Source organism: Corvus kubaryi, unplaced genomic scaffold (genome assembly GCF_017639235.1).
Source record: "Corvus kubaryi isolate FWS band 111438036 unplaced genomic scaffold, C.kubaryi_AGA036_p1.0 37322, whole genome shotgun sequence".
NCBI lineage: Eukaryota > Metazoa > Chordata > Aves > Passeriformes > Corvidae > Corvus > Corvus kubaryi.
The window spans coordinates 2,737,689-2,759,680 of NW_024581101.1; the positions used below are offsets into that span (position 1 = coordinate 2,737,689).

General features: G+C 46.3%; 1 protein-coding gene across 2 annotated transcripts; it reads left to right on the forward strand.

Annotated features, from left to right (window-relative positions):
- The first annotated feature begins 4,893 nt into the window (after nt 1–4,893).
- On the forward strand, nt 4,894–21,391 carry LOC121665255 (transmembrane protein 182-like). Of its 2 annotated transcripts, XR_006016296.1 has the most exons (6): nt 4,894–5,914; nt 8,437–8,554; nt 10,501–10,599; nt 13,161–13,298; nt 20,160–20,489; nt 21,228–21,391. XR_006016296.1 is itself a non-coding variant. In XM_042029256.1 (5 exons), the coding sequence occupies exons 1-5, from the start codon at nt 5,762–5,764 to the stop codon at nt 20,387–20,389; spliced, it is 738 nt and encodes a 245-aa protein (XP_041885190.1). In that variant the 5' UTR covers nt 4,894–5,761; the 3' UTR covers nt 20,390–20,587. The 2 variants fall into 2 exon arrangements, 1 of the variants encoding a protein (XP_041885190.1); XM_042029256.1 differs by lacking the exon at nt 21,228–21,391 and having other exon boundaries at nt 20,160–20,587.
- Nucleotides 21,392–21,992: the final 601 nt, after the last annotated feature.

Sequence of the window (21,992 nt, forward strand, 5' to 3'; positions counted from 1 at the left end):
CAGGCAGATCTTCTTGGAACAGCAGCTCCTTCAACCCTTGGCCAGTGATCCCAAGATCATGAGTGAGGAAAGCGATTGTATCGAGGGAATAAAATGGGCAGTTCATTGGTAAAAGCCACTGCATACAAGGGAGAGAAAAAAATACTGAGCCTGAAAGTCCTCAGCTCTTTGGGGCTGGAATGTCTCTGTTCACCTGCAGTTTAATGTCCTCAATGTTTCAAATTTCTCCTTAAATTCTGCACAGTAAACATTCATAGGAGGATTTAACTAAGGTGGGTAATTTTTATTCTGTAGTGGGAGAGCAAAAAGGAAATTAAATCAACTTGCTTGTCGAGGAGTTTTTAATCAAGGATAGAAACTGTGATTGGCTAATTCTTGCTTGGGTTTTGTTTGGTGTTTTTTTGGCTGTTTTGTTTTGGTTTTATGCTTTTGCATCTGAACTGTGGTTTTTTTTGTCCAAAATACCTGGATGTCTGTACCATCTTTGTCTTGCTTCCATCCTTGTCATCTTTGTACACCAGCCATCATTTTTCTGGGCATCAGGCACTTAAATAAGGAGCTTTTTCCAATTGAGATTCCCATTAGTTCTCTGCAATATCATTATGGGTTATCAAGGACCTTATAAAATGGTGGCTTTTTTGGCAGGGGTAGATTTCTTTGTAATACTGTTGCAGACAACAGAAGTGGCTGGAAAAATGCCAGAAAACGGAATGGAAATTTTATCTGATGTGGAAAAAAAGGTAAAAAAAATTCCTTGCATTTTTTTGAAATGGTACATTTTCATCTCAGTTCAGCACGAGGGATGTTTCCATGCCAGGATCTCCCAGCTTCTGGCAATTCCAAAGGCTGCTGGCTCCAGGTGTGCAGTGGCTGCAGAGGCTGCTCCTGCCAGCCCCACATTCCCATGCACAGGCACTGGCTGGATCCTTCACGGATCCCAGTCCATCATTCCCTTCCAGCCCCACTTTGAGTGCTGAACCCATCAATACCTCCCTGCTTCATGAATAATTTGCTTGATCTGCAGAGAGTACAATATTCCCTGCAGGACATTTTTTCCCAATGAGTCACTCTGCCCTAAATTTAACCTTCTGGATACTGTGGATTTTTTCTTAAAATTTCTTTACAAAATATAATAGCCCAGCTAAAGCTTTTATGAAGTATTTTCCAGTCACTTAGTGGCCAAGCCCTCTGACTAGTTTGTATTTCAGCCCAGAGTACCTTTGATAATCTTTGCCAGTATCCAGTGTTGGTGGTCTTAAAATTCTACAACTGAGTGGAAAACTGTTAAGTGCTCAGGCTTCAGAGCGTGCCTAATTAATTCTTTCCAGGGTTTTAGTCCTTTAAAAAGTGTTAAAAACATGGATTCAGTGTATCATTGAATATTGCATGGTTCTGTGGAAATAAATTGCATCAGTTTGATTCCTTTAGGAGTTCAGAGAGTTTTTGCTCTGTGCTTACTCTGGAAGTTTACAGGAGTATCTGGAAAGTTCAGGTTAAAATGGGCAAAAGTTGTTAATGAGGGGGAGTAGCTCAATGGCAAAGTTAGAGCCCAAAAACCACATCAGAAAACTCTGTGCAAAGACATCAATCAGCTGCATTTGAAAATCAGGCAAAATCTCCCTTGTACCCACAACTCCAAAAGCACTTCCTTATGTGAACTTTAATATTTTTATTTTGAGCAGAAAACCACACTTGTGTTTATTTTATTTCATGACTGCTTAAGGAGATTATAATGACTTAATCCTGGAAAGAGCTGGCAGAGCTTGAGAAGCAGGTGAGGCAAATTTGAGCTTTTTTCTCTCCTGACATCAAGTCCTGGAGGGGATTCAGCCTCAGAAGAACCATTAAGGGTCTTTCAACATCCAGGCTTATGTGCTTCTTCCAAGAGACGTGGAGACGGGAGAGATGAAAAGGGAGCATGTGATGGAGATGAACTGGAGATTTTCATTTTAATGCAGAATTAAAGGGGCAAATGTCAACATGGGTATCTATTGCTCCCCCTTCCAGCACAGCTCAGGCTGGGGGATTGCTCTTGGCGAAACCATCGGGGACATTGGTGGCTTTTCCAAGGTAAAGCTGGCAGTGCTTGGGTGCTCTTGTTGTGATCTGGTTTGCTTTGCTGTCGTTGGGTGTCTTGTGCTGAGGTTTGGGGAGAAAACAGTAAAAGAAGAGACTCGAAAGAGATTCACTCGCCCACCTCAGGAAACGCCATGTGGAAGGAATATCTTTTGGAGCAGGACAGATCATAGAACCATGGAATCGTTTAGTTTGGAAAAGCCCTTTAAAAACACGGAGCCCAACCATTCCCCCAGCACTGCCAAGGCCACCACTGCCCCATGTTCCCAAGTGCCACACCCACACAGCTTTTAAATCCCTCCAGGAATGGGGACTCCACCACTGCCCTGAACAGCCTGTTCCAGGATTTCACCACCCAGGGTCGTCAGGCCAAGCTCCAATGAAGAAAGGTCTGGAAATCTCCAAAGGGACTCAGGGAAGTCTCCAAAGGCAGCCCTGAAAACTCATCTCTTTATCAAATTCCAAGAAATCCTCTGCTTTCCACATGAGAGAGTGAAAATATGTTCATCTATCTACATAAAATGTAAATTTTTCTGGGAGCATGGATCAAACCACAGGAAATAATAACACAGACTGTGCTGGTGGAGTCTTTGATCAATCCAAAGGTAAAACACCCAATTCTGTGAAAAATCTGAGTTGACTTGCCTCAGCTCTTTGCTGGAATATGTATGTTTGGGAGAGTCACAATTTAGGTTTAAAAGCTTAAGGGAAAAAAATTCTTCAGGGTCAATTAGGAATTAAAAAAATTGCTCAGGATACAACTTTCCCTTCCATCCACTACAGTCCTGGAGCTGCCCATGGTGGCACTATCATTTGACCTCTGTGGATAAGAGGATGCTGAATGAAGGTCCCTGCTGGCACCAGGAGAGGCAAGGGAGGAAAGGGAGGGTTGTTTTCCTTGGAAATTAAATGGTATTTGTGTCTGCCTTTGCATGGAATGTGGTACTGGTCTGTTAATTCACCCCCTGGCTCTGGTGTGGCATTCCAGAGATCCCAACACAGGCTCCATAGGACAACCAACATCATTACCACTTTCTACAGCTGGGGGAGAGGCCGCACGGTCTCATTGCCCAGGAATTTTTTGGACCCTGAAGGTGATGAGCACATGCTTGGGGCTGCAACAAGGAATCACAGAATCATCCTGGAATCACAGGATGGTTGGGGTTGGAAGGGACCTTAAAGTTGATCCAGTTCCAAACCCTGCCATGGGCAGGGACACCTTCCACTGGACCAGGTTGCTCCAATCCCTGTCCAACCTGTCTTTGAAAAGAAGCACCTGTCAGGAGTGGGATTTCAGTGCATGGAGAGACATTTCAACTTTGGGAACTCAATTCCTGTTCCACAGCCTAGGAATTTGGAGGATGTTTGACTGGGCACCAGCTGTCCTGTGAAGAGCCAAGGCTGGGCACCAGCGGTGCTCTGCTTCAGCCATGCAAGGTTTTTCTGCCAGTGGGTCCCAGAATTCCTGAGGACACTTCCAAATGGCAAACAGCACTAACTCGGGATGTGCAGTAGCACAAAAGCAGCAGCGCCAAACACAGCTGGCTCAAAACACACCCAGAAATGGGGAAGTGTGCATTAATCCCTTTTTTAAAACAAAAATACACAAGTACCCACTTTGCATTTTAATTTTATGTAATTGCAGTGTGAGCTACAAAAAAAATCCTCACTCCTGGTGTGCAAATCCTTGTTTTCACCCAGCTCCTCTGAGCGTTGCCAAAGCTCCTGTCAGTCGTGTCCAGCTTTGAGGAGATCACAAGAAGAGATGGCAACCAACTGTCCTTGTCACTTGAGACAAATTTAACCAGGACTGTGTGGTAGTTAAATGGCAACTGGTTGGAATCCTACTAATGGATTATTTAGGTGTTAGATAAGTTATACTTTGTATTTAATCAACCATTTTATGTTCAATACAAAGAGCTCGCCTTTGGTGTAGTGGAGCACCAGTGACTGTGAGATGGGTGTGTTATTGCTGTTCAAAACCATGGGAAAAGAGTGGATATGCTGGGATGAGGTGGGAAAGGGTAATTTGTGTAGGAATGGGATGAGTGCAGGTTCAGGGAGAGTTGATCCCAAGAACCTACATGGAGACCCATTGCAGCAGCTGGGAGTGTTTCCAGTGGAATGGCAGGACAATGGGACGGACAGAACGTGTTTATTCCTGCAGAATCCCAGCTCTGTGGCTGAGTTTTGACCCTGCATGATGGTAAGTCTGCACCCTGTCCCAGCTCTTCTTTCTCCCTGCGTTGGTGAAGAGAATTCTCTGGATCCTGGATCATGTGGAATTCCTCACGTGCTCACTGTCAGGTTAAACCAGGAGCAACTCTGCCCCTGGGACAGTGAGGGGAAGAGGTCTAACGTGTTACTTAACAGCTACCCCTGTGATATTTAAGAAAGACAGTGCAGAGGATAAAATAAATTATTATAATTTAAATTTTTTTGTGCTTATAGAAGATTGAGTACTTTCATCACTCTGTATGCCTCAATAAGAAATGTAGTCAAAATTTTTGTCAGTCCTCTCCAGGTTCCCCAGCCAGTGTGCGGTTGCTTTGAGATGCTCATATGTTCACAGGTAACTTTAAATATTAAAATTAATTTGGCAACACAATTTCCCATAGGATAGGGAAGTCAGCATCATTTCTTCCCCCTGTTTAGAGCAGGTCATGACTAAGGCTAAGATTAGAAAACCAGAACTTGATTTTTGACTATAATTTAAATTTCTTCTCCCAGCCTCCTGGCATGTCACAGGAATATAGTTATTGCACTACAGAAATTATAATTTTCCTAGTCTGGCATCCCATTCCTGGCAGTGATCTGCAGCAGATGCTCCAGTAGAAGCCAAAAACATTAGGAAGTAAATGGCAGTGAAATTCCATGCAGGAATGTTCCCAGGAAACACTTCTCCCATGGCAGGCTGGGTGGGTGTGAGGGGTATGGATCCATATAATGCACTTTTCTGTGGCAGGAGGGAGAACATCATTTACAACTGCAGGACACCCCTGGTGTGTCTGTGTGTGCACCTGGTTGGATGCTCCTTGTCCAGCTCCGTGTGGACCTGCCTGGTGCAAAGGTGGTGATTGCATCACTTCCAAGAGGGCTGGGATATTTAAGATCTCCCACTGTTTTAATGTTTTTCTTGGATCCCTGAGGTTGCTTTCTGTAAAAGCTGCATCAGAGTTTTGCTCAGAGGAAGAAGGAGATGCAAATTCCAGAAGTGCCACCTGTGGGACACAGTGAGAGGTACCACTGCAGTACTTGAGGACACCACGGGCTCCATGGTGTGGGGAAAACCTTTGAGTCCACCCCTGCTCACCCGTGCAGAGAGGGATGGGAAAAGCTCCCCGGTGGCCTGGGAATTCTGCACTCGTGACCCAGAGCCGTGTCCTGAGGGCTCCCGGCTCCACTCCTCTGGCAGGAGCAGCCATGTGTCGCCTTGGGTGGCTCCCTGCTCTGCCTCAATAGCTGTTTGTCATGATCCTTAATGCCACAGCTGCTTGCTTGTGCCAGGTCATCTGCTTTTATTAGTCCTGCTCCACCACCCACTGAAACTCACACCAGCCAGGAGATCGTTATCCACATCCAAAAATAGCAATCCTCTGGCCCTGCTCTTCCAGAGACCTGGGAAACTTGGGGGTTTTCCTCCTTTTCTCATTTCCAGTTGTGCTGGTTTCCCCCCTGCTGCCCCATGAAGGCCGGAGCAGCCGCCCTGGCAGCCGGGATCCTCGGAGGCACCGGGGTGTTGCTCTTCCTCATTGCCTTTGGGACGGATTATTGGCTTCTGGCCACGGACACCTGCGCGGTCTTCGAGCATGGGAACAGCACTCTGAGCACCGGAGTGGTGAGCTCTGAAACCTTGTACTTTGAAAGAACTTACCTAAATAAATTCAAATCGAAAATTTTGAAATCTGTGATAATATTTATGCTCAATGAACATGACCTGTTAATGTAAAACATCAGCCTGAGGTAAAACTTTAAATTCTTTAAAATCCAAACCAGCTTTTCCATAATATTGATTATTTTGACTTGAGTAAAGTGTGTCTAGGAAACATTAAGACGGCACCTCTGTAATCTGGCAGATAGGAATATTAGAGAATGAAAGGCAAAAATGTAAGAGCTTTAGTTGTTGACAGCATTTCCCTCTAAAGACAAAAGATATCTCCTGATATTTGCCATTAAAAGATTTCTCCCTCTCTAGGTTCTTCATTTAAAACTAGTTCATGTTTAAAAGTGTGGGGCTTGGCAATCACTTCCATCTGAAGTGATACAGCTGCAGCACAGACACCAAGCAAAAGTGAACATCAGACACAGAGCAGAGCAGATGAGTTCCTGCCCATCCAACCAGTGGCCTGGATATCCTCAGAGTAAGATTTGTATAGGATTTTAGTTAGCAGGAAATGTAATTTTCAAGGGACGGTTTGATATTTTAGTGCTAAGGGCTGGTGTCGCTCGTTTACAGATCCCTCAAGCTGGGTTTTTGCTGCACTTGCTGTTGTCTAACTCTTCAATGAAATAACAACCAGATCAGTTCCTTGAGCCACCCACTCCCCCGAAATGTTTTTGTGCCAATCAATGTGTGGTTTCCATTACAAAATGACAGGAAGATCCTTGTTGTGTGCAGACTTTTTGTTACTTCAAAGTTCAATCCAATTAGGTTTGATTTTTTTCCTGGTGTGGTGAGTCACCCTGGGTAAGCATCATGATGCCAGCAAGAAATATTTTTCTTTCATTTCAGAATCCCATAATCAAATGTAGGGCACTGTTTGCTTGAGTCATGGTTCCAAGCGACTTTCCCTACTGAAAAGAAAAAAATTATGATGGAAAAAATGCTTGGAGAAGTGAAACAGAAGACGGGGTCTTCAGTTTTGAGCAGCTCAGTAAAGCCCAGGGATGGCAGAGACAGAGAAGTGCCACTTGTTTTTCGTGCTCTTGGGAAGTGACAGTGTTAATTGTTTCACATTTTAGTTGTTTTTTAAAGTGGAGAGAGCAGAGATTGTGCGCTGCACGACATGAATAAGCATCTCAAACATTTCAGAGATGCTCTTGGCCAAGTGTTGGGGAGCCTGACACTGAGGCGGTGACTTCAAAAGCACCAGGCAGAAATAGGAACTGCTCTTACTCTTCCCTCTGAGCTATTTTATTTCTATTTCAGACACTGTTTCTATTATTTCTATTTCTGTTACTGGTTGTGGATAACAGGCTCTGTTTTTACCTTCTCTGCCCTTGCTTAAACTGTCAAATCCTGTCCCTTACAGATAAGGATGGGCTGAGTATCTGGCAAACTCAGTGAAATGTGCCTTGGATGCACCAAGTCAGAGCCACCAGCTGAGGAAGTTTCAGGGCTGAATGCTCCCCTTGCCATAGTCAGGATTTTATCCTGAAAGTAAAAGGAGAATCAGGTCAGAGCTCTGGAAGCTGCCACAACGCGATGCATAAAAACATCGAGGCGAGGGAAGTGTGAGATCTCTGGGGAGAACCCAGAGCCCCTTCCAGTGCCTAAAGGGGCTTCAGGAGAGCTGGAAGGTGACTTGGGACAAGGGATGGAGGGACAGGACAAGGGGGCATGGCTTCCCCCTGCCAGAGGGATACTGGGGAGAAATTCTTCCCTGTGAGGCCCTGGCACAGGGTGCCCAGAGAAGCTGTGGCTGCCCCTGGATCCCTGGAAGTGTCCAAGGCCAGGTTGGATGGGGCTTGGAGCAACCTGGGATAGGGGAAGGTGTCTCTGCCCACAGCAGGGGGTGGGACTGGATGGGCTTTAAGGTCCCTTCAACCCAAACCAGTCCGTGAGAGGGGTAAGTACCTTTGGCACCTCCCATCTCCTTTCTCTGGTTCACAGGGCCCATTCCTCTACGGACATTCCCCATGCATCATGAAACATAACTTTGTCACAGTCCTGTCTGAGGCAGATAAAACTGGCTTTGAGGATAATTTTAATAAGTTCTTTGGTAAATCTTCCATGACTAAACTTTGCAATATCCTTCCTCCAGGAAAGACCAAAACCTTGTGCTGGCAGGTCTGGTCTGGGGGTTGGAGGAAGGTGTTTGAGGAGTAGAATACACCCAGAAGGCCCAGCTCCCTGACATTCCCATCTAGCTCAGTCCAGCTGGGGTTTAAGGACAGCAGAGAAAGAGGCAAATGGTTTGTGCAGGTCTGCAGGACAACTTGTTATCACAACATTTCATAGCTGTGACATGGCAGAAAGTCAAGGACAGCAGCTCCTCCGTGTTCTGCAACCCCTGCAAAACTGACTCAAAAAACAAATGAAAACCCAATAAAAACTAAATCAATGTCTGTCTAAGCAAAATATACACTGATTGCACCATGATCTTCCCAGTTTCAGCCTGGACTTTCATTCCTCCCCAGGCTGAAACTCCAACAGAGGTTGGGAAGGAGATCCTCACTTTCCACCACGAGGGTTTCTTCTGGCGGTGCTGGTTCTTTGGCGAGGGCCACCCTGAGACCATCTGGACCTTCTGGTACAGTGAGTACAACACCACCACTCTGTATCGACAGCACTCCCTCACAGTTTAATGGGAAACAAACATAGGAAGTGCTCCCAGGGATGCAGAGACAGTTTTTATTTCATTTTTGTCATTCTCATCGTCTCTCAAAAGCAAACCTGGGTCACTCTCTTTGTGCCCTTTCTGTGTTGTTTTTTTCTTTTTTTTGACTTGGATTTTGCTCTCAGAGGGTTGTTCACAGAAATGTTGCAGCCTCTTGATGCCATTTAATTTATTGCCTACAAAGCTGTGTGAAGTGGTGGCTTCCACCAGCAAGGAGAGCCCTTCCTTCCTCCCCCTCCCTCCCAATACCTCTTGATGTTTGTGTTCAGCAAAGTTCTGTAAATCCGAGCCCATGTCCTTCCTGGCATTGCTCTTCTATCCCTGTTTTCTGCCTTCCAGGTGCTCAGCATTCCCAGCTCCCACTGATTTCAGCACTGGGAAGGCTGGAAGTGCACGTGTGGTGTCCCTGGGTGCTCAGGACCAGTGGTGCACCATGGAAGGCCATAAACACATCTGTTTATACTCTTTAAGATCCTGCTGGTTTTAAGGTCATTGAAATTACACTTGAGAATAATCAGAGAGGGATGTAAAATCCTTTATTTTTTGGAAAACACATTCACTTTTCAAAAACAAATTGAAGGAGAAGGTGAAACCTGTTCTGTGACACCAGTGGGTGCCAGCCTGGTGGCCTTTGTGCAGTGAAGGGTTGGCCCAGTGAACCAGGTGCTCCCACAAGGAATAGGAAAGGAGTGAGACCACCCCAGGACATGGCTGGCACCAGCCCTGCTGGCAGCCACAACTCTACAGTAGGATTTGGGATAAAACCCCCCAAATTTTAAATAAGTTCTGCAAAGGCTTTAAACACCACAAAAACCTTGGCCCTGTGCCCACCGAGGCCTCGGTGGAGGATGTTCCTGTGGTTGTGGAGCAGCACAATCACCTCAGAGGGCACTTCTCTGCAAATAATGCAGGTTCCCACACTAAATTTACTCTGCAGTGATTAAAATTTCAAATGACTTCGCTGTCCCCCAGTCCCTGACCTGTTTCCTGTAAAATCTTGCAGGAATAGTTCCCGCCACCGTTCAACTGAACAATGGGAGGTTTTTCACACAGAAAGTTTGTGATAAAAAAGGACAGGCTTGAGACAGGGAGTTTGCTGCTGAATTACATTATATGGAAATACATAATATAATTTTACCTGAAGTAAAATGAGTCACTCTGATAACTGGCAATTTTTTTTGCTACTTCTTTAGGTATTTATTATAATAGGATTGATCATGGCAAATTAATTTGCTGCTCTTGTGGATGTAATAATTAATTCAATAGGTATTCCATAGTCAATTTAGCATGAACTAATGTCCACCTATTATAAAGTGCTCCTTTGAGCTGGGGAACATATTTAAATAAGTGGCCAACCATTAATTAATTCATTTAACATTCATTCTATTACTGTTAATCATGATAAGCCTCAGTGGTATTAATATTGATGGGGCACTTCCATTCTAATTGTGCTTTTCCTTCTCACCAGCTGGAGGTCTTGGAAGTACCTTGTTCTGGTACCCAAACACTTTGACCCTTCCAGGTGGTCAGGCACATTCTCTGGAGGAAAACAGCAACGAGAATATTGACACTGACTTCAGTTGTTCCATCTTTCATGATTTTTGTCCATCTCAGACTCAGGTTATGAAGATGAGAGGATGTGCAAGGAACAGTGTCAGATCTTTCATAACTCTTATTTCTATTTTTATTTTCCTCTCTAACCAAGATTCATTATCTTTTTTGCCTCCCCAGCATTCTGATGTCACTGAGGGTTCTGCAGGTTTTGCATAACAGCACATCACCATCTCAATCCTGTAACTGTGATTCTGCTGGAAATAAAAGCAAACAGGGATTTAATTCTTCTTCTTTTTTTCATCTTTTCCAGCCAGCCAAGCACACCCCAAGTTCTGCATGCATGGCTACCTCTTCCCCATGCCCATTGCTCTTGGACCTTTTCCCCATCCCTCCTACGACACAACTGCAGGTGAGTTTCTTTCCTTCTCCCCCAGCAGCTCCTTTTCCAAGGAATCAGGCAGAGATTTGGGGTGTGTGTCAGTGCTGTGGTTCTCCTGTTGTAAATGCACATGGCCAAGCATGGCCAAGACCTTTGGAAAGCTCCTTTACAAACAAGGCCTGCTTGGTTGGCTGCCCCAAGCACACATTGAGATGTTCTCCCACGTTTTCTCTCCTCCAGCCCAGCTGTGCTGGGATGGGCTCTGCTGCCTCCCGCTGGGTGCTCAGCACCTACTCCTATGAGTAAGGCAGGAGGATAAATCCGCTCTCTCCCACCTCCTCACTCACTGGGAAGAGCTGGAGCCAGAAGACCCAAACCCAGTCTAGTGCTGACTTGGTCCCAGAGTCTGGTTTCCTGGGATAGCTCAGGTGTTGAATTGTTGCAAGACAAAATAAACAAGCCCTGGAAAATCAGTTAAAGACCAAATTGTTAGAAAACCCTCGTGACTGACTTATTTTTAATGCACCGAACACTACGCAGTTGGAGAGCTCCCTTTCAACTGGGTCCCTTTTTATTTATGTTTCTCTATATTTTCTGAGTTCTTTAATGAATCAGCTGCTGTTAGGAATTTTAATTTGCTAAATTGGTGGCAGCAGTTAGAATTAATTAAATGATCTTTTTTGAAATGAATTGATTTCTTTAAATAGTGTGCATCAGTCTGCCTTGCCTCCGGGGAAGCAGGGCAGACGTTCTGCACAAACAAACATCTTGACCTTTTCCTTAGCCTTTAGCAGTACCTTTTTTTAGTTTTATTTCATTTTTTTTTCCTCTATGAGAAATTAATTAAAAAAAAAAAAAACCATTGTCAGTAGGAGCATGTGAGGGAGAGCAGCTCGTTTCTTTGGCTGTGCTGTGCAGGATTCCCACCCCGAGGAACGCTCCGCGGTGTCAAATGGATACGAGGGACCTGTGGAGGGAGGAGGAGGAGGAGCTGATGCAGGATATGCGGCAAACACGCGAGATAAGCTGTGGGATTGTTTCTGCTTGGGAGAGACGGGCACAGCGTCCAGGTTCTGGATGATCCCGCTGATCAACACACACTATTTTTTCCGTCCTAAATAAAGGGCGCTGGAGGCATCTGTCCCTGCCTGTCAGCCCGGCTATGGAACCCTCCCCAGCTGCCTCCCAGGCGTGTCCCCTGGGACAGTCCCGGCTCGATCTCGATGTTCACAGAGGTCTTTTCTGACCTTAAGGGTTCTGTGAAGATGCCGGGAAGGGGGGGGCTGCGCCCGGGGTGCTGCGGGCTCTGCCTGTCCCTGTCACCCCTGGGGACGTGGGGCGGCTCAGCCTCCACATTTTGGGCAGGGCTCCTCCCCTGCCCCAATCCTGTGCAAAGCCCTCGGGAGGAGCAGCCACTTCTGTCGTGAACACCCTTTTCTTTCTAACCAGCCCATCCTCATCTGCAAACGCTGACAAAACAGGAGGCTGTCCAAGGAGAGGGGTCCTCCAGCTATTACCTGCTCCAGAGATAATTCTGCCTTATCTGCATCCTCTTAGGCTCCCTGAGAGAAATGGGTGACGGGAGGTTAAACATGAAAATGAATTCTGTGGTTTTGGAGAGTTCAAGATACTTATCTCTCCCTAAGTGGCTCTCCTGACAAAATGGTTTCAAATGAGGAAAACGCATCTTCTCTGTATCATTTTTCTTTCAAGTGTGAATCATTTCAGCATTACCCACTTGCTCGTGCTCGGCTTAAATCGAACTGGAGCTTCTGGAAAACAACAGGCAGGGCGAGATGTGGTGGTCCAAGGGGTCAGATTAATCAGGGGATGGGGAACAGGGTATCAGAGGGTCTCTGCTGCAAGACCACCACCTTTGGATAAGGTTTATGGCAGTGTCTAGAAGACACTTGGCTACTGGGAGACTTATATTTGTGGGCTACATCCCATCCTGTCCCATCTGGTGGGATGCGATGGACCAAGCTTGCTCGGCTCTGCCTGGGATGGTTGTACACAACAAAACCCCCAAATTCCTTGGATGGAGAGGCAGCTGCTCCCCGGCCCCGTTCTCTTTCCCGGAGTCAAACAAGGCCACTAATGGGGGAGCTCATGAGCTCCTGTTTTCCCTGCAGTCCTGCCAACAAACACCGCCTTTATTTTAAACCAGGAGCCTGGCACCTTCCCGAAGTGTTAATTAAAGTGGAACAAAGCTGTGGTCTGATTGCACCTCTCCAAATTTTGCTATTTTCTTTCCTTTCTTGCCAAGGTTTTCCACACCCCCTGGCACAGCTAAGAACGGTGTCCTTTCCTCCCACCCCCTTTTGTGGTGTGCTTCCTTGGCAAGCCTTCCCAACCCTTTGGCCTCATTCCAGTTCCATTCTGTAGTGCATGACATTCCCCCTGAACCCGTGGCTGTTCCAGGTGCCCTGGCAAAGCCGGAGCCTCAGCTCTGCCTGTCACAGCAGCGTCACAGGTTGTTGTTTTTACTGTTGCTAAAGCAGGAGTTAAACACGGAATCATTAAGAAAAAGACTTCTGAGGTTGTACAAAGCCTCTTTCCATCTCCTTTCTCTGACTTTGCTCCTGTTGCAGTGTACAGAGGCTTTTGGACAGCGTTCATCCTGCTGGCCGTGGCTGCTGGGCTCGTGGGGGGGCTCCTGCTGGTGTGTGGGGTCCCCTTCTCCAGTCCCCGCTCCTACAAAGTCGGGGGAGGATTCCTGCTGCTCTCAGGTGAGGCGATACGGCCGGGGCAGGGTGGCTTTGGAATGGGAGGCAGGTGGGGATGAGGTGCTGCTGTGGGAGATGGGGCTCTGATGGGAGCAGCAAAAGATTTCCCTCTTCCCCAGTGGAATTAAACCCCTGTGAGCTCTGACTAACCTGGTCCAGTGGAAGGTGTCCCTGTCCGTGGCCTTTATGGTCTTTAAGGCCCCTTCCAAACCAAACCATTCTGTGATTCCATGATTCTATGCTCAGCCAGGCTTTAGCAAGATAATCCTTAATCCTGACAAGGCTGAGATTTTTGAAAATCACTATTTTTTTACTATTCCTCTATGCAACCCTTTTATTTCAGTAAAGGCTGCAGGTGTGTTAAGGCTGGGCAGCATCAGCCCCACTCAGTTCCCCAAAGTCAGGCTTTGCATTTGGGCTGCTCCTGCCTCTGCCGCTAGCTTTGATAGAGCTGGAAGCCCACAGAGTGATGAAAGGCAAACCCCGTGATCCAAAATGAGAGGGCTGGCTTAAGGAGACCTGAAAAGATGAAACGATGGCACTGCAGGAAAATGAATTAAAAATAGGCATTTATTCATTTTTCCCACTGCTGTTACCAATGATTCTACTGAATTATCACTTGGGCTTTTTCCTTTTCTGTATTTGAGAGGAATAACTGGCTTCAATAGTAGAAATACTTGATTTATACCAGTGACTCAAACTCAGAAAAAAGCTCTTTTATGACTCAAGCAGCCACAGGCTGGAGCTTAGTTGAGCTGCGCCAAGTGAAGAACTTCGTAATGAAATCAGGCTTTTCTCTGAAAAAACACTGCTTAATTGCAGATCCTTCACCAGCTCCTGCTTCCTCATATCTGGCATTAATCAAACATGAGACACTGTCTTTGCTCTCACTTTGGGCTTTGAGTGTGCCCAGATTTGGGAGGCCTGAAAACATTAATGAAAATATCTAACAAGAAAGGTCCTGACATTGACCCATGCCCCCAGGTGCCACATCTACACAACTTTTAAATTCCTCCAGGGATGGTTGTTCTACCACTGCCCTGGTTAGTCTGTGACAGAGATGGACAATGCTTTCCATGAAGAAATTCCTGCTGCTGTCCAACCTGACCCTCCCCTGGCCCAGCCTGAGGCTGTTCCCCCTCATCCTGTCCCTGTTCCCTGGGAGCAGAGCCCGACCCCCCCGTCTGCCCCCTCCTGTCAGGGAGTTGTGCAGAGCCACAAGGTCCCCCCTGAGCCTCCTTTGCTCCGGGCTGAGCCCCTTTCCCAGCTCCCTCAGCCACTCCTGGTGCCCCAGACCCTTCCCCAGCTCTGTTCCCTTCCTTGGACACGCTCCAGCCCCTCAATGTCTCTCTTGTCTTGAGGGTCCCAGGGCTGTCCCCAGCACTGGAGGTGCCCCAGCAGTGCCAGCACAGGGCACAGGTAATGCCCTGGGCCTGCTGGACGCACCTCGGCTGGGACAGCCCAGGAGCCATTGGCCTCTTGCCCACCTGGGCACCTCTGGGCTCGTGTCCAGCTGCTGGCACCAGCATCCCCAGGGCCTTTTCCACAAACAGATTCCCAGCCACTCTGCCCCAAGCCTGTAGTTTTCTGTGGGGTTGTTGTGACCCCATAATGGATAATAATCCAAGGGCTGTACCACGGCAGGGAGCTTTCTCTTCCCATCTGTAGTCCAGGCTCCCAGAAGGCAGCAGATGTCCCTGAGGAGTGGGTCCAGCCTGCACGTTAGGCAGAAATATCACAGAAAAGGATGCTAAGTAATACTCAACCATCTTCTTTTTTTTTTTTTTTTTCCCATTGTTTTTCCACTTTATTTGACTATTCCTTGATTAAAAGGCTGGGGCTTAGAATGTGACACTTTTTAGAAGAGCTGATTATGCATCACATAAACCTCTTGGCATCAGACAAAGATGCTGCTGTTAAAATTGAAGTTTGTATTAATGCAGCTTCAATCTGAACAGCAATCATTGTTATTAACAGTCATTCGGGGGAACGAGTTCAGCTGGAAGACACTTCCTACTATATTTTCCATTCAAATGATAGCAGAAGGATTCAGTGTTTTTTTCAGCAAAGTTTCCTTAGTGTTTCAACTGATCCTTTTTTTCGGGGGGGCTTATCCTGATCTCAGACCTCTGGATCCTGCTTGGCCCCGGCTTCTGGATGGATTTGGGTTGCATCCCTCCATGGTTATTTTCTTGTTATCCCTTCTAAAAATATTTTGCATAATTGCGCTAAGCAGTAGGAACAATGGATTTAACACAGCCTCAAGTCTCCAGCCATCCCTTTCCTTCGGATAGCGGGATGTGGAGGGATGATGCAGGAGAAAGCGCCTCTTCTCTTCTAATCATGGCCTGCGGGTCAGTGTTAATTAACCTCCCTTGAAGAAATGATCTCTCCTTGAGGAAGTGTGAAAAAGCTGGCAATCTGCAGGGTGGGAATGTGGTCTGGCAGTCGATGGGGAGATGGAGCACCAGGACTGTGGGATGTCCCGGACTCGAAGGGAACCCTTCACCGACAGCTTTGTTCTGCCCACGAACGCCCTACTTTGGGACAGGTCGTGGTTATTCATTGCAAAATGATGTCACTTTTTCTACCAAAAGGCTTTAAAGGCACTATTGGTGCAAATGCATTCCCAGACATTTATGGGTGACCAGCCTGGCATGGTCCTGAGGAGGGTTGTGTGTCCCTCTGTCTCAGGGGGAATCTGGCACCGAAGGGCAAGAATTGTTATGGCTCAAGTGGATCCCTTTGGATTTCCCTCTGAGATGCCTTTTATTTACTGTACATTCCAGAGGGCAAATCTGGCTGTGCCAGCTCCCATAACCAATGGACTGCTCCTTGGGAGGCGTTGCTGAGAGCCCTTCCAAAGCATTGGAGGCATTTCTCTGGATTTCCTCCACTGGGTGACTGGAAAGAGCTGGAGCCCATCTGACGTTTGCTGGTGCTGCCTTTGCACATCCACAGCCCCAGCTGAGCAGTTTTCCCTGCCAGCCTGCTCCCAAAAGCACCTGGAATACACAAGCCAAGAGCCAGCATGCTGCTTTCCTTCCAGCATTGGCCATCTCAGAATGAGCTTCAGTGCTTCCAAGGGGTGGCAGATCCTGCCCAGTGCCTGATTGTCCCCTTGTTTCAGTAGTCAGAGGTTGGTTAATTGTCACTACAATGTCACCAAGAGGGCTGGATGAGCTCTCTGCTGCAGCTTCTGGAAGCTCTTTGAGTTGCTGAGACAACTTTCCTCGTGCTCCTTCATTTTTCCTACCTTGTGCTCCTCAGTTTTCTTTTCCTTTGGGCATTTTAGAGACCAGACTTAGAAGTGCAGCACTGGCACGGGTTACCCAAAGAGGCTGTGGATGCCCCATCCCTGGAAGTGTTCCAGGCCAGGTTGGATGGGGCTTGAAGCAACCTGGGATGATGGGTCTTGTCCCTGCCCATGGTGGGACCAACCTGTTCTTCAGTGTGACCCGACAGCATGGAAAAAAAGGCAGATTTCCCAGTCGTGTCAGTTAAAGGGCCGAATTTTTTGCTCAAATTCTGCTTCCCAAATGGAGCTGCTCCACTTTGGCAGTCTCAGGCTCCCCACGTGCAGTGAAGGCTGACAGTTATGGAAGGGCAGCTGAAGGTCATCCCTCCATTTCCTCGTTATTAACATCCTTTAAGAGGAAACGAGTGAGAGAGGAGAGCGAGTCAAAGTTCATTATTCTCCTAATTAGCAGATTACACAAAAGTTCAGTAGCTTCCCCAGAATAAGAGTTAAAGATTGAGTTCACTCACCTGTCCCCACAATTAGCAGCTATAAAGGCGTCACAAGGAAATAAAGTGAGAGAAGGGAAAAGCTCCACTTCAATTTACCCACATGGAAAACGCAGGTCCGCTGGGAGAGGGGGATGGAGCTCCGGCCTCCCGGATCTGCAGCTCACAAAGGAGACAGATTTAATACCCCACTGCAATTTTCTGGCAATTAGCCCCTCCCCAGAAGATGCCGTTGACCTCATCAGCCTGGAGATGGAGTTTCGCAGTTAATTTTTCCTAGTTCCATCCTAATGAACAGAGGCAAAAGAAGGAGAGGGAGAAGGAGACAAGGGAAGGGATCACTTGGGTAATTTTCCAGTGGAGAAAGCACAGGGATGCTGAGATGGGCACGGGGAGGAGGTTTGGTGAGGTCTTCACTTACCCAAACCCAACACACACCCTGTGTCTCAGGTGTGGGTGCCAATGACGGTCTCATTTTTAGGGCAGAAAACAACATTTTTTTAGTTTTTCATCTTGCTGCCCAAAACAGGAAGGAATTGGTTTCTACATCCAAAGCTGGCAGGAAACAAAGATGATTTTCTGCTTTCCACTAAAAGCCCCAGAAAGGAGGGAGTAAAGTGAAACCTGTTCAACAGATGAAAAATCCCAAATACAACAGCAAAAAACCAAAAATGCCAAACACTTTGGTAATATGGGAGTGAAACTTCCTGATTTTCTCATGATGAAGACTCTGCTCATGGCTGTAAGTGTGACAAATTCTACGCAGGTTCAGGGATACTTGTGATTGCTCCAAATAAGGATTTCTGGCTGAGCAGATTTCAGTAAGCTGCCCTTTTTGAGCTCCCACCATCCTTTGGCTGCACCTGCCCTTCTGATTTTCCTTTCCCACCGAGGACATGGTGTAAATCCCAGGGATTCTTCATCGCTCAGCTGTAATTATTCCAGGGAAGAAGGCTGCTTGCTTTACATATTCTTGTCATTTGCCCAGAGTGTGAAAACATTCTTAATTTAGATGCCATGGCCATGCCATCACCTCCAGTACCTGTTTAATAATAAATCCTTCCATACAAGACCTGGAGCTTCTCCTGAGGACAGAGCAGGGGCCAATTCCCATTCCTTATCTCATGAAGAGGTTGGGGATGGCACCACCCACACGTGGGACTTCCCACACCCTTCTCAGTAAGAACTGGAAGGTTTTCATCTGATTACTTCAAAAAATGAGACTTAGGCCATCTAAATTGTCCTGGGAGAAATCAGCACAGAATTCCTGGTTATTTAAAGCAAAATTCCAAAGTACTTTTCCATACGCACGTTCTCTGTCCCACTGGGGCTGCGCTTTCATTTGCGTCTCTTACGGTAGGTATTATAAGTTAATGAAATAGAAATTGATCTTTAAAGGAGCACTTTTCAAGGTTCAGTTGCTATCTAATTAATTTAATTTTAAATTACATCAGTAATAAAGACTTAATTGCCTTCTTATCAATACATTGTATTTTGTAAGGGACATGCGACTATTTGAACACACCATCGTTTTCTTATAGTAGAATAATTGGTATTTTAAGCATACAACTATCATAGTAAGTGTAAAATATTTATTTGTGCACTTAATTTCAAGTGGTATCAAAACCTCAATGAACATGCAAATGTTCCAGCAGCTGCTGTTTAACTCCTCGCCTGCCTCTCCAGGAAAAACAAGGACTCCTCCACGTCAAGGAGAACGGCTGGAATATCAGCATGGGGAGATGTAAAGAGTATTTGTATGGCTACACCAATTTTTGATTGATAGGGTTGCACTTTTTTAGAGCATGGGAAGCAGTTTAGCAAATGTGACAGCTTAGGGTGGGGAACTGCAACTTCTCTCATTCTTAGTGAGGACTTTGAAGCCTCTTACCTTCTTGTGAGTCTTATTTTTGTCTCTGAGATGTTTTTATAACCATTATAAACAGAATCACAGTAAAACACAGACGTGTTTTCTCTGACTGAAGATTCAGTAACCTCCCTAAGCAGATAAATCAATGTCAAGCTTTACTCCTTTCCTTTCCTTTCCTTTCCTTAGTACAAGAGCTGGATTTTGGAGTGTATAAGCTGCCAGGAAGAATAATTAAATACACCACAACTACCTTTGATTTAAAAATGGCAAGGGGAGAAATTAAATCCTGCAGAAGCCACAACACAGCCACAGAACTGTGTGGTAACTTGTCAACTAAATTAATTTCGAGCTGTTCACTTCAACCATAAAAATAATATAAGCTGTAATGTATTTCTTTCATATATGTGTGTGTGTATATCTATATGTTATACAGCACCATTTAAAAATAGCAGCTTCTACCTGTGAAGTAGGAAGATCAGATATTTCTGAACTGCTTTTAGACCTGTCATCACACCATCACTGTTCAGCTTTAATGGATGTTGAGTTTAAAATGCACTATAGATATATATTTTTAACGATACACAGTAAATGAGATTTGTGCCACTCTAATTTTTGTCACCTGCTTTGAGCCCTGTGGTATAAGCTGCTTATTATTCTTGTTGTTATTCTGGTATTTAGTAGCCCACCTAAGATTAATATCTCATGGCTGTGTCCCTTTCCCACTCCATAACGTGTTGGCCCTGCAGGCTCTGCTGGCCCTGGGGGTGGCAGGTTCAGTGGCAGAATTTTGCCATCATCAGGATTGATTCCTGGTAGGAATTGGCTATGGCACTGCTTGGAAGGGCAGATACAAAAAAGGAAGAAGTCTTGGTGTCTCCTCATTCATGTCTGAGTGGAAAAGGTGTAGCATTCCACCTCTGAGAGAGGAACGCAGGTCCCTGCTGGGAACATCAGCCCTGCTCCGCTGGTTTCTCCATGGCCATATCCCGTTGGAGAAGAGCCTTCAGAAGTGCTGGTGATCAAAGCACGAGGTGTCAGAGGGCAGGAACTGATCACTGTGGTGTGGGGCTCTCCCATGGCGAGTGGCCTCGGCTTCCACAGGAACCTGCAGAGCAACATCAGGAGCAACAATTCTGCAACACAAAGTTTTGGTGGAGAGCATGGATGAGAAGCTGCTGTGATCTTTTCTCACCTTTATTCCTGTATTTCCTGCACAGAGAATAACTCAGTTTTCTCTCTCTTCCCAGGAGGTTTGTTTCTCCTGCTCGTGTTTCTCTTTGTGATGTGGAAGGAGTTTGCAGCTGACTTCCAGAAGTACATCCTCCTGGAGAGGAGCGAGAAGTGCCTGGATGATGTCCCTGTGCACGTCTACTATGGGTGGTCTTTCATGTTTGCTGCTGCTGGGGTGCCCCTGGTGTTACTCTCTGGACTCCTCTTCTTCCTGGTGGGCAGAGACATTATGGATTCCCTGCAGTAAGACAAATGTGGAGAAGGCTTTGAGAAAATTGGTGATGCTTCTTGTAAAGAAACACACAGATTCTGAGGACTTGATAATTTTTGTAGCTCTAATTATCAGGGTAGGTTACATTCACTCTTATGGGGAGGCAGGGATGGAGAACTGAGCATCCATAGAATCCCAGGATGGTTTGGGTTCAAAGGGACCTTAAAGCCCCTCCCATTCCACCCTCTGCCATGGGTAGGGACACCTTCCCCTATCCCAGGTTGCTCCAAGCCCCTTCCAACCTGGCCTTGGACACTTCTAGGTTTGGGGCAGCCACATCCTCTCTGGGCACCCTGTGCCAGGGCCTCCCCACCCTCACAGCCAGGAATTCCTTCCCAATATCCCATCTCTCCCTGCCCTCTGGCAGTGGGAAGCCATTCCCCCTTGTCCTGTCCCTCCATCTCTTGTCCCAAGTCCCTCTCCCACTCTCCTGGAGTCCCTTCAGGCACTGGAAGGCTCTCCCCAGAGCCTTCTTCAGATGAGCACCCCCAGCTCTCCCAGCCTGGCTCCAGAGCAGAGGTGTCCAGAGCACTGCCCATCCCAAACCAGCCTCAGCTGAACGTCCAGCTCCAGCCTTTTTCCACTTTGGAGATATTTCAAGCACGTTTGTCGGGTTTGCACCAGTTTTCTCTGCAGTCCAAGGGAAAGCAGCTCTCTGTCAGCAGAGCTCCACATCCATATTCAGCAGAGCTGGAGCTTTACAGCATTCCCAGCATCCTGGTTTCTTGTAAAAGGAAATCGAATCTGGCTGTGATGGTGCAAGCAATAATGTCTATTTCTAAAAAGCAATTAAGGATGATTTTTTTTTTCTTAGCTGGCTCTAATTGACATCAAAGGACAACCATTTTAATGGGATGTCGGGAAACATGAGAAACTTTTTTCTTCCTTAAAAGCCCTGATTCCGAAGATACAAATATACCTGGACCTAAGCTAACTTTCATTAAGGGAATAAACCAATTTCTGTGGCTTGAAACATAACATGAATTAATTAGTATTTCTTTACAGCAATGTTTTACTCTGCATTTAATATTTTCCCTGGATGCAGTTTTGTGGGGACTCCCAACCCAAAAACTGAAAAATGATCCCGGTTGAGGGAAAAGGAGGGGGACAAGGGCATGATACTGTGATATCACCTTGGGTTGTGCCTGTGCCCCATCAGTTCTTCAAGTGGAAATTTCTCACTATAAATTTGTTTTGAATAATTTTTGTCATTACTCTGAATTGAATATTTTCCCTAGACACAGTTTTGGGAAGTTTCTCAACCGAAAAACTGAATGATGGTGGCAGCTGGGGGAATGGGAGTGGGGACAATAGCATTGGTATTTTTTTGGCTTTGTTTTGGTCAATGCTGTCAGGCAGCTCAGCTGGGACCTTGTTGTGTTCTACGGACACCTCACAAGAGTCAGATCCAAAAAGACAGATTCTATAACATTTATATACATTTAAATTCTTGCAGTGGCTCAGGTGATTGGCTGACGTGGCAGTGACCCTACGAAGAGCAATCCCCTCCTAATTCTCCACCAAACTATCCGGGTACTGGGGCTGAAATAATTTATCCTGAATGTGCAGAGCTTTGTAA

Excerpts from the sequence above, each read along its gene's own strand:
- LOC121665255 (XM_042029256.1), top strand. The coding sequence starts at position 5,762 with ATGAAGGCCGGAGCAGCCGCCCTGGCAGCCGGGATCCTCGGAGGCACC. Across the intron at positions 5,915-8,436 it reads GCACTCTGAGCACCGGAGTG|GCTGAAACTCCAACAGAGGT; the intron begins GTGAGCTCTGAA and ends ATTCCTCCCCAG. Across the intron at positions 10,600-13,160 it reads CTCCTACGACACAACTGCAG|TGTACAGAGGCTTTTGGACA; the intron begins GTGAGTTTCTTT and ends CTCCTGTTGCAG.